Raw genomic sequence first — 12,344 nt, forward strand, 5'->3', positions numbered from 1 at the left:
TTACATATAAAATTACTAAAATTGGCTCGGCCGAACTTGAGATACACGCGTGCACACACAGACCGACATCTTGCTAAAACATTTTTCTTACCTTTCCGTACTATGAAGAAGTACGTTTCCACCGAAAATTCGATATACGAAATTTGGTGTGATCACATAAATTGCCTTATTGCCTGCAATGCGGCCGGTAAAAAAAAATTATAAAAAAATGTGTACCAACTAATTGCACTCAGTTCGCGTTTTTTAATGAATGTATGTTTTTTTTGTCTAGAGTCTCGTAAATCATAAAAGCAGTGTATTTTGACCACCTATTGTGTGAAAATTGTTAAATTTTACTAAAGGTTAAGCATTTTAATTTGTCTACTGTAGCAATGGTGCGTAGTTGAAGTTGAAAGTACCTTTTACTTCACGGCCGTGGTTATTTTTTAAAATTTTAAACCCAATTTAAAAAAAAAAATAATTAAACAAATAATCCAAGACGGGAGAATACAGTACTCTGTCTATTTTAATAGTTCTATAAATTGAAATTTGTAAATCAAGTTCGGGCAAATATTTTTTTAATACAATACCATCCTAATTTGCGCTTCTAAGTTGAATATCCCTTATTCCACATCTCCCGCAACTAATATATGAATGAGTTTGAAATTTATTAATTGACGAAATTCGGCCGATAAAGCTTTCTGCCTGACTAAACAAAAAAACCCTATTAGATGCAATAATTCCCGTATATAATTTAAAATAATGAATTTCTACTATAATGGAAATTGTGATTGATTAAGAAAGAATAGCAATTCGTAATTCATAAGAAGAAACAACTTGTACTTTTTAAATAAAAATTTATTTTTCAATATAAAACTCAAATAAATTAAAATTAATATACTCTTGGTTTTCCTCCAAAAAACAAAACAAATAGGAAGCGAAAAAATGTTTCAAGGGTCAAAATTAGCTGTGTACACAAGTAAACCAGCAGCACAAACAAATAGACAACGATTAATTCATAAAGCGAAAATGAAATCTTTAAGGATTTCGGTTGTGGTAAGTATTTTTTCTCATTTTTATTTATTTCTTTTTTATAGCAACTATGAGGCATGAATTCTTAATAAGTAAATTTTGGCCTTTTTCTTTATTCACAGATAATTGTAGCATTTTTAATATGCTGGACTCCTTATAATGTGATGATGATAATTTTTATGTTTCTAAATCCTGACAAAAGGGTAAGTAAAATAGAAAATAATTGTATTTTATTACAAAATAATAGGCTTTTCAAATGTGAATTGCACAAGTTTGTGTGAAAAAAGCCAAAGTATACACTTTCATATGTGATTTTTAAACAGATTCAATGCAATTGTAGATTTCAGAAAAGTCGTCCACTGGAGCTATTACCCATTGATATTGTGGAATATTAGTAAAGTAATAAAAATTTCAGACGAAATATTTTGAGGCCATATCACGGTGTTCTAGATGAGTGTGATCGAAAAATTTGAGCAACATGACTCAACCTCTTCTAGTGTAGGTCACAAATTTCGTATTAAATGTCCCTAAATTGTTCTTTATTTAACATCAAAGATATTGATCTCCGAAAAATTTACAACAAATAGTCGTATTCTGAAAACGGTCCCTGAAAACAGAATTCGCTCAAAATTTCTCATTTTTTTCTGCAGATCACAGCTGAGTTGAAAATTCGTCCAGTTAAGCATAAAATCGCGTGACTTGAAAGTTTTGAAACATAAAAATGAATAAAAAGTTTAAGATTATTAATTTACATCTGCTAGAAAATTCACTTCAGTTGAAAAAAATTTTAAGAAATTATATAGAAAATATTATTAACCATTAGTCTTTGCCATTTTAAATTTCCACCACTTTTTTCTTTTCATTCATTAGAAACTCACTTTCTTCTAAATTATATTTCCAACGAAACTGAAAAATAAATTATTATGTTTCATGATGTACGTATCTTTATTCCCATAGGAAAGTTGTGCTCTTGCCCCCTTGTTATACATAATAACTTTTCCGGAAGTCACTTGTAATGAAAAAATACCTTCAGCATTAATTATGGCGTAACCTAATTCGGTTTCTTTAAAAAACAAATAATCCACAATCATTGTGCGTCGTCTACAACTTTTCGAAGTTGAAAATATCTAAAAAATAAACAAATTCCTGTTTCTGTCTTTTTATTTCCACTTGAATTCAAAATTAGTTAATTCTTTTATTTAAAATTCGGTACACCTCTTGAGCAGTGAAAGTGAACTCCATGAAATTGAATAATTACAATGATTTTTCCATAATTTTATTCTAATAAAATAAACATTTTTACAAAAATGAATCAAAAATCATGAATTCAAATGAAATTTTATTTTGGTTACAATTGTAATGAATACAAAATAAGAACATAGAACAAATTTTTCCTGACTTTTGACTTTACACAAACTTATAAAATTTTATAAAATAGTAGGCTAATTTTTATAATGAAAGCATCTGCCTATATCTCTATACCTAAACCTTATAAAAAATACAAATAAATGCTAAAATATTCAGAAAATATTTCCTTGAGAAAAACGTGTAATAACTGTGATAATAAATGATGAAAACATTTTCGTGACTCATTCATTTTTAGAACAATTTCCTTAATCTATTATACACTATGGTAAATATTATACACAATAGCCATTTCTTATAAGCAATTATTAATGCGTCTCATTGCAGGAAAGCAGTTACAATATATCGAAATCCTGTAAAATAAGAGTAACTAACTTATAGAAACCCGAATCGTTCTAGAATTATTCCTATAAGCTTTGAAAGGGACATCAGCCATAAGTTTAAAAGTCTTATCCTAAATCCTATAAGTTTAAAAGGGTTTTAATGAGTTCTAAATAAGTTGGAAGCAGTTGGTGGTTTCATTGTAAATTCTGCTAAAACAGAACTGGTTTGTGCCTAGCGTCAAGAGTTTCTTTAAAAATATGGAAAAGAGATAGTTTCTTTGGAACGAAATGCCGCATGTGCTGTGAACGTTACTTAGCGTCACATTCAAGCGTAAAGGTTATGGAGTCGATATCAAAGAACAGAATGAGAAAATTTTAAACGCGAACGCACAGGACGATGATCATCCTCACAAATTTGGAGAGATGAGTTTTGTAGATTGTAGAATTGTACAACGGGAGCAACAGTGCACCGCGACCACGTATAAGGATCTATTGTGCGTTCCCTACACCCTCCTGATTCACTCAAGCAATTCGTGAGGAGAGAAGACCGTAACTCCAACCTCCCCTATGAGCAACAGCATCACACTCCCCCAGAAGGTACACCGAGGTCTCAAGGTGCACCTTCTTGCTGATTCCTTCCTTAATTTCCAAAGAATAGTATGTGGTCTGATTCCGCAAAAGAGCTCCGGCCCAACAAGAGGTGTGTTTGCCCTCCTCCTTGCAAGCGTATCAGGGGTCTCATTTCCCTCCACGCCCACATGGCCCGGCAACCAACACAGTGTGACCCGGTTGCGCTTGCCCAACTCATTGCGCTTTTCAGGACAGCCCCATACAACCGCGGAGGACACTGAAAACGAGTTCAGCGCTCCGATCGCAGCGCGGCTATCTGACATAATCATTACCTCCTGTCCCCGACACCCCCTCTCCAGGCTTGGCCGCACGCACAATTCAATGACGTGCAACTCGGCCCGAAACACACTCGGAAAAGCTCCCACAGGTTCGGAGAATTTGGTTCTTGGCCCAAACACCCTAGCACCCGTCACCATACTGGTTTTTGACACATCTGCGTACCATCTGATAACAGGTGCTCCCATTAGGCGACCTGAAAAGTCACGCTCGCAGTCCCTCCTGTTACTCAGCAAAGAGGAAAAATTTTTCTCGAAGCTGTACCTCCGTACCATGTCATCCCTAGGCATCGATAGACTCAAGACGACCTAGATCCCTCACTCCGATCTTCCCAACCTGAACATGGGGAAATCTCTACAATGAGGTGCAAAGGGGTTAGTTCCGAAATCACCTCCATTTCCACCGTTGGACAAGTTCTCGTAGTCCCTGTGATGCTGACGCATGCGAGTCTACTGCAATACTTTCTAGCCGTACTAAGAGCCATCCTGCTTGCCCATGCCAATACTCCAAAATTCAGGAGTGGTGCGACCATTATGGTATACATCCACAACACGAAAGACGGGGGGCAGGCCCACGACCTGCCCGAGATGGACCTGCAAACCATAAGTGCCCGGGTTGCCCGTGTACATACAGCTTCCTCGTGACTTCGCCAAAGAAGCTTGGAATCAAATACCACCCCCAGGTATTTGACCTCCGATTTTCTCTCTTCAGCCGCTCCGCACACATAAATTGTGTGCAGATGGCCCAGCTTTCTACTCCTAGTGAAATGCACCAAGGTCGTCTTGTCAGGGTTAAGCCTGAGGCCCACAGCACCGCACCAGGCTCGGGCCACCCGTAATCCCCTTTGGACTATATCACAAAGAGTCCCGCCTAACTTACCCCTAGCGATGACGATAATATCATCGGCATGAGCCTGGACACCAATTCCTTGACGAAGCAGCTTATCAAGGAGTCCATCCACTACCAAACTCCACATTAGCGAAGACGGAACCCCACTCTGGGGGCATCCCCTAGCCAAACGCATCCTTAGGGTGCTCTGCCCACAGCAGCCTCTGCAACTCTCGTAGCCAACATGTTGGACATCCATAGAGAGGTGGTATTATCCACGTCCCTACGCCTCAGAGCGCTCATAATCGCCTCATGAGAAGTGTTGTCCACTTCTCCCTGTTCTATTGGAGATATGAGTTTTATATACGCACAGTAGTGCAGCAGTTGCCGCTTTTGCCACCTATTTCGTTATTTTAATTCTGGTAAAGTATTAAAGGAAGCAGAGACATGGCAGGCAAAATCTTTTTAGCGGATGCACGCAAGTGAAAGTATTCTGAGATACCCGGAAATTATTTTAACCGTTTACCGTTTGTGTTATGAATGAGGATACATTTATCGGATAGCTACTCCTTTAACTGTTTACAAAAGTTGAAATTTAGCATCCTGGGTCCGAAACGCCCAAAAAATTTTTTTTTTTTTTCTTATTTAACTTACAATTTTTTGACTTAATTATTAATTTAAAGCACAAGTTTTTAAAATTTCATTATTGACAAATACTTTTGATCTTTGTACTTTAAAACTGACATAAATAAGGTGAGAATGTGTTTATTTTGGTAAAAATTTTAAAAGAAAAACAAAAATTCAAAGTTTTAATAAAATTTTAATTGTAATTTTTTTTTGTTTCTCATACACGTTGATAAACAAAAAAATTTTTTACATTGAAATTTTCTATTTAACTTTTGTTTGTGAAAAACAGTGGGAATACAACTTTTGTTTAAAATTCTCACATTACAATGAAAAGAGATGTCTTGAGATCTCATTTTTGAATATTTAATTTATTAAATTTCAATTTAATACGAGATTTACGTCGGATGATATTTTTAACATATTGCACTCTTTCACTCACCTTTAATTAAACACATATATTTTTTGTGATTTTAAGTAAATATTTTCTAAATCAACTTAATTTGAATTTCACAATGTGCTTCAAAAAAATATACATTATATACTTTTAAATCTTCTGGATTTACCTAAAACATAAACTGGCTTTAATTTTTAACGCCACTCTCTACAAATTGATTTAAAATCGAAATTTCTCTTAGAAAAATTAATTACTCATTTCATTTCTTAAGAATAGAAGGCTCACCGTCGCAAATTCAATTAATTCGCTAAATATTATTTCAATAAATCGGGAGCTCCTGATGATTAAGGTGTTCACTCTTAGGTATCCATTTTTAAAGTGCAAACTCCTAAATATAAATATTTAAAATTACATCAATTATATTACTGTGGCTGCTCACATAGTAGATCCGGCCCTGTTAATAATCGTATATCATTTTACTTAAATGCCAGTCATAATTATACAAAAAAAAAATTTGTTTACATATAAAAAATTTTAAAATATTAAAAATGAATCTCCTTTTTCTTAAGTTCCGAATATCTTATTATGCTTACAGAATAAAATTAACATGAAGTTAATTACGTTTGGGGAAATGAAATACTTTATATACGTCTATGTGTACGTACATATTACGCCCACTACCATCAGTCATAATCATCAAAGTTTAATGAAAGTAAAAAGTTTTTTTTTTTCATTTTAATAAGAAAAACGTCACCAAATAATTTTTCTTGCATTTTATTTTTCCGTGGGTTTTAATATTTTTTTTCGAATAATAAATCTATCTTAACTGATCATTCGTTGAACAATTTCTCAATTATTTTTGTAAAGTAAAAAAGAACTCAATTAAAATTGATATTTAATGTTGGAAAAATTTTCCTATTATGTGTGTGTGTTTGGTTTCCATTTTAAAATTTCCATTTTAAAATTTTCATTTTGAAATTTTGTATATAATTATTACAAAAATAAACTCCTAACAATTATAGAAATACTATGTGGGTTTCATCAAACAATTTTGCAATATTAGAAAACTTAGAAAAAAACAATCTAGATTTTTGATTCCTGAACATTCGGTGGAAATAAATTATCATTTATAACAATTATTTATAAATCTCACTTTAATTTTACTTTTATAAAAATAAAAATCAAATATAAATTCTGTAGTAATTTCTTACTACTATTGCATAAGTAATTAAAATGTTATTTATAGTTTAAATTTCCATTCATGAAGCCCACATTTCAAATTTTAGAAAACCGGAAGAATATCCTAATAAATTACTAATGAAATAATTGATTTTCCCACATAGATTTCTCAATATTCAAAATTATATACTTAGAATTTTAACACACATCTTCCTATTGCAATAATTTTTATAATTTTCCTTTATACGGAAATTAGTACATATCGTCTGTGGTATAAGCTTATCCATCCTATTTGTATTTAATTCCTTTAATTAACACTACTATAATTATATCTAATGAACTTATGAAAATTTGTTTATGAAGTCTTTTCAACACAAAATAAAAAATATTTTCTTTTACTTAGAATTCAATGAAAATTTTGTATAGATATTTAAACAATTTTCATTCAAATTTATAACCACCTATGCTCCACATTCAACCACGTATGTATATTCTTCTTAAATTAAAAGAATATTTTTTCTACACATTCTCCTATATATATAGAAAAAATATTAGAAAAAGCTCTTCTTTCCAATACAAGCGTATAACCCAGAAAAAATATAAAAACATATGAAAAACAAAAACCGAATATTTATGACTTAATTAAGTTAATGGAATAAGATCCTTTGAGGAACTCATCTAAGGTGAACATACATATATATTATATTATGAGTAGAAAAACATAAAGTAGACTTGAACATTTCTAGTTTGTAAAATTTCTCATACATTGTATGTATACGTTATTGTATATTTTATATTGTATATGTTTGTACATGGTTGTTTATTGACTTTTTTAAAAGATTTTTCTTATTTCAAAATAAAAATAACTTAAAAAAATTTAATATTAATTTTTCTACAAAATAAACATTTTTAATATTCAATAAATATGGCAACCAACATAAGAGCCCCCAAGAAAATTATAGAATCCTGGAATGTGGCCAGCACATAATCGAATCATCATATAGTTTGGTCAAAGATTTTTTTCAATAAACTTTATAAATTTAGTTAAAAATATTTAAATATTGCAATATAGTGAAATTTCAGTTTAAAATGTGCATGAATAATTTGAATATGATCATAATGTAAAATTAACCCTTAATATATACACAGGGTTAAACTTGTATCTGCGTCTGAATTTAATTCAATCCTAATGATGAAGAGCACTCAAAAGCGACAAAAAGGAAAACTTTACACAATCTTTAAAAGCATAAAATCAGAAGCTTTCATGATCAACTAAAAATGATTAGCAAAATTTCATTAACCCCTTCTTTTTATTGGACAGTTGGATAGTTTATTTTGTGAGTTATCTAAGTCCATTAGTATTCAAATGCCAATTTCAAATGTCATTCATTTGCAATTCTTTTTTTTTAAAATGCAGTTTTTTTTTAAATACTGGTGATAAAAATCTTTGTGGGACAAAAGTAAGGCTCCTATTACCGTCAGACATATCAGTAGTGGGAGGCTCTAACCTAACCTAAACTGCATATTTGTCGTCATAACTTCCTAAAATTGGTCAACGTGATTGTAACCATCAGTTTTGTTTTATCGTGTTTATGTGTTCACATTCAGTGAATGGATTCACCAAAATGCTGTTCCTGCACCTTAGGCTAAATCGATATAGGTTTAATTCATTTCACAGTCTTTCTGTCTATTCATTTTACTGAATTAAAAACTATATTGTTAGAAAATAATAGAAATTCAACTAACACATGATCCTCTAACTAAATTTTTTTTATCGTACTCTAAACGCAAACGTTGCCATAATTTATTTACAATGAAAATGGACTTATAGGTCGCTTTCAAAATTAACTACTCTACCATACAATATACCATTATTTACGGTTGTACGGCTTTTGTAATATAAAGGGTTTTTCAAAACTATTCAAACTTAAATTGAAATTATTCCAATTTTTTGATTGTGTAGGCGAAATTTTTTATGCTTTTTATAGAATTTTGGATATTTTTTTTTTGAAAATTTCCCCAAATCAAACTGAGTTCAGCATAAATGTTCGCAATATTCCTAATATTTTCATGTAATTGGAAAAAAAAGATGTTCCACCCACTTTTTAAAATTTAAAAAAACAAAATTCTCTACCTTTATTAATTATTATCCATGCGGTGTAATAAATTTTTTTCGAACAAAACACGTAATGCAGACAAAATTCTTATGAAAATAAGAAAATATTTACCTTTGTTTTCAGAAAAGTTGAAAATTTAAATTAAGCCACAAAAAATAAAACTCTCTAATTTACATTTAAATGGCAAAACCTATTTATTCTTAGTTATTAAAAATACATGACGGGAAAAACGTTAGACAACATGAATAATTCTGGCATCATTATTATGGTTTTGAATACAAAATTGTTACCAAAAACTAAAAAACAATAGCTTTATAAAGTAAAGGCTACTTAAGTGACATATTAAAAAAGGCCCGTACGAACGTTTGTTCGTACGATATAATAAATTTGCTTTACCGTTTGCAATAATGGTCTGAGATATAGACTCAAATATGTATATGTCTTTGATCAACTTTGAATTATGAACGACATATGAGTTAATATTATGGTAACTGCCATATATTTGTATAAAAAATCACCAGACATATTAAAAGCAAGCCATTGTATGAAACTGTATGTTAATTACCTATAAAACTTAAAATAATTTATTCCTACTGGTATTACAAAGTTGACACGATCAACTATATCTACATATTCCTTTTTTATTCTATATTAGATGTATAATATCTCTGTTTATACATCCTATAAACAGAGAAAGATAATCTCGGCTAAATATACATTTTCTTCAAAAAATAAATTTAAAATCAAACGTTTTCCTCCTTCCAAACCTATTCGCCCCTTCTTTCTGTTAAACCATCTACTTTCATCCTCTTCATTCTCCTAATACGACTTCTTAGTATGGTCCCTTCAACGCCTTATTTCGCTCCTTCCTTTCTCTTCCTCCCTGCTCCTCCTTCTCCTCCTCCCTCCTCCCTCCTCCCTCCTCCCTCCTCCCTCCTCCCTCCTCCTCCTCCCTCCTCCCTCCTCCATCCTCCTTCTCCTCCTCCTACTCCTATTCCTCCTGCTCCTCCTCCCTACTCCTAATCCCCTCCTTTTTCTGCCCCCTTCCTTCTCCCTTCTCCTCCTCCCTCTTCCTCCTCCTCTTACTCCTACTCCCACTCCCACTCCTCTTTCTCCTCCCTTCCTTCTCGACCTTCTGCTCCTCCTCCTCCTCCAACTTCCTCCTCCTCCTACTCCTCCTCCTTCTCCTCCTCCTCCCCCACCTCCTCCCCGTCCTCATCTTCCTCCTCTTCCCAGGCCTCTTCCTCCTTCTACTCTTTTTTTTCTAAATAATAAAGGAAATTCTTTCTTTTTAAATCAATTCTAAAATCATATATGAATATAAAATAAATTTAGATCTAGTTAAAAAACCAATTGCTTTTGTTCCCTTTAATATAATGTGCACAAAAGTGAAAATAAAGAAATTGTCAATTTTTTTTAACATTGAAATTTTAACCATTATTATTTTTATTTCAAATATAACTTTTAATTTAATTGGAAAATTTTTTTCTTTTATTACTAAAAAGTTAAAAAGAGCACAAAATATAAATTTTCAAATAAATAAAAAAAAAATTTTCTTCTTATTTCAGTCCCAATGTTCCAATTCAACTCATAAATATTCACATATACACATAAATACATATACAAATAAAATTCTCTTAATGACACCATCTTCTATTTCTCATTTTCTAAAATTTTCTCACCAAAATTCTATATAAATACAAAAGTACATGTAATGTATGTATATAACGATACTTAATACTTAGTTCCTTGAATTTATTTATAGCTTACAATAATAATATAAAAAGAAAAAGTATTTCAATATCATTACATCGCTCTAATGGTACAATTCTTTTATACCATAAATTTGTATACTCATTCTTACTTTTCATTCAAAATGTTTCATGTTAGCTGTTATACATTAAATTCTATATATGTATAATAAAAATACAAGAAGTACAACTTTAATTTTTTACCTTGCTTAAAATGTTTAAACTCACATGTATGCACGTACTATATATACGTTTTTTTTTGTTTTGTGTCTACATTAAGTAACAATGAAATCAGCTATTAAAAATTCTTATTATACGGTATATGCTTATAAATGGTATATGCTCATAATATACTTGTATACAACACAAAAAAAAAAAATATAAATAAGCAAACAAAATGAAAATTAAAAAAACAAGGATATTGACATTTAAAATGTTATACGAACAAAAAAAAAATATAGAACCCAACTGGAACAACTGGAGAAACAAGAAAAACAACTATGGAAATGGTGACAAAATATAATAATGACGAATGAAGTAAATAACATCATCTAGAGCAATTCTGAGCATATCATCATAATCAACACTATACTACTTCATTTTCTTGATAATCAACTGTATAACAAAACAGAAAAATATGATTATAACTTGAGGGAGATGTAAATTATTATTTGACTAAAAAGACAAACAGAAAAAGGAAGAAATAAAATTTTCGAAATTTTCATGAATTTCAAGGACATTTATTTTATTTTACCTTCCTATCTCTTTTTTAATAATAAAATAATCAGATATATATATATATTTATGTACACGCATACCCACACCCACATACGTTTTACTTATATATTTGTACGTGCACTTCCCCAATAATTTTTGTGATAATCCATTTTTGAAGCTCAATGAATAGACAATATATACTTGGGATCTTTACATATTTTATCCTTTGTAACTATAATTTATTCAAAGAAGAAAAAAAAACAATATTTTAGATATTATGATTCAAGGACAATTAAATACATATATCAAAAAATTATATTGGATATATATACATATTTTTAGGATAAAATCATTAATAAATATTTTTGAAAATCATCAACTTAACTATAAATAAATTTACTGATTTTGTTGTGATATCCAAGAAAATATTGAAATATTCTGCACCTAAAATAATTTTTTGGTAAAATATCCAAATATTGTTCCCTACTTTCTTCCTCTATTTTATTCCTTAACTATTATCGCAGATAATTTGGGATGCGTTTAAGAATTGAAGTAAAAGCGTGCTTAGTGAAGAGAGAATCCTCTATTAAACCTCTATTTTTTTCAACCGGAGATCAAAATATATATATTCAATGGGATAACAATGGCGGAATAGATCTTATAAAGCGATTTTTAAGCGATAAATCTTTATTTGGGGACAAGAATTTTTCTTTTGCAATTTGAGAAATTAGGAAAAGTTTTCGAAAATTTTCACATTTTGCAAGGTATGTCAGTCTAGCAAAAAAAAGCAACTTCTGTTATAATTACTGTTATATCCCATCCAACCGGCCAACTGTATTCGAGAACTCTTCAATAGGACTTATTTAAGGTATTAGTTTAAGGATCTTGTTTAATGAAGATTAGATATTATACTTGTTGAAGATGCGCAAGTTTTTATTGTTATTTCACATAAAATTTTTCTAAATGAACCAAGCAGAATAAATTCTAATTCACAATAGTTTATATAATTAGCATTAAAATTTTCTTGCAACAACCATGCTCCCGTAACTTCTATACAAATATAATAAAAGTTAAGTAATTTTTATTAATATTGAATTGTAACTTATTTGATGGGTAATTAGTAATT

The 12,344-nt window shown here is 30.7% G+C and overlaps 1 protein-coding gene across 1 annotated transcript in view; it reads left to right on the forward strand.

Moving 5' to 3' along the window:
• Nucleotides 1–12,344, forward strand: part of LOC129613944 (gonadotropin-releasing hormone receptor) — a gene marked incomplete at its 3' end in the record, with an annotated part of 100,863 nt that overhangs the window by 73,201 nt on the left and 15,318 nt on the right. The window contains exons 3-4 of the mRNA XM_055528293.1: nt 914–1,035; nt 1,134–1,214. Of these exons, the coding sequence (XP_055384268.1) occupies nt 914–1,035; nt 1,134–1,214 (203 nt within the window). The remainder of the gene's footprint in view (nt 1–913; nt 1,036–1,133; nt 1,215–12,344) is intronic.

Source organism: Condylostylus longicornis, unplaced genomic scaffold (assembly GCF_029603195.1).
Source record: "Condylostylus longicornis isolate FDR11 unplaced genomic scaffold, ASM2960319v2 ptg000098l, whole genome shotgun sequence".
Classification (NCBI taxonomy): Eukaryota; Metazoa; Arthropoda; class Insecta; order Diptera; family Dolichopodidae; genus Condylostylus; species Condylostylus longicornis.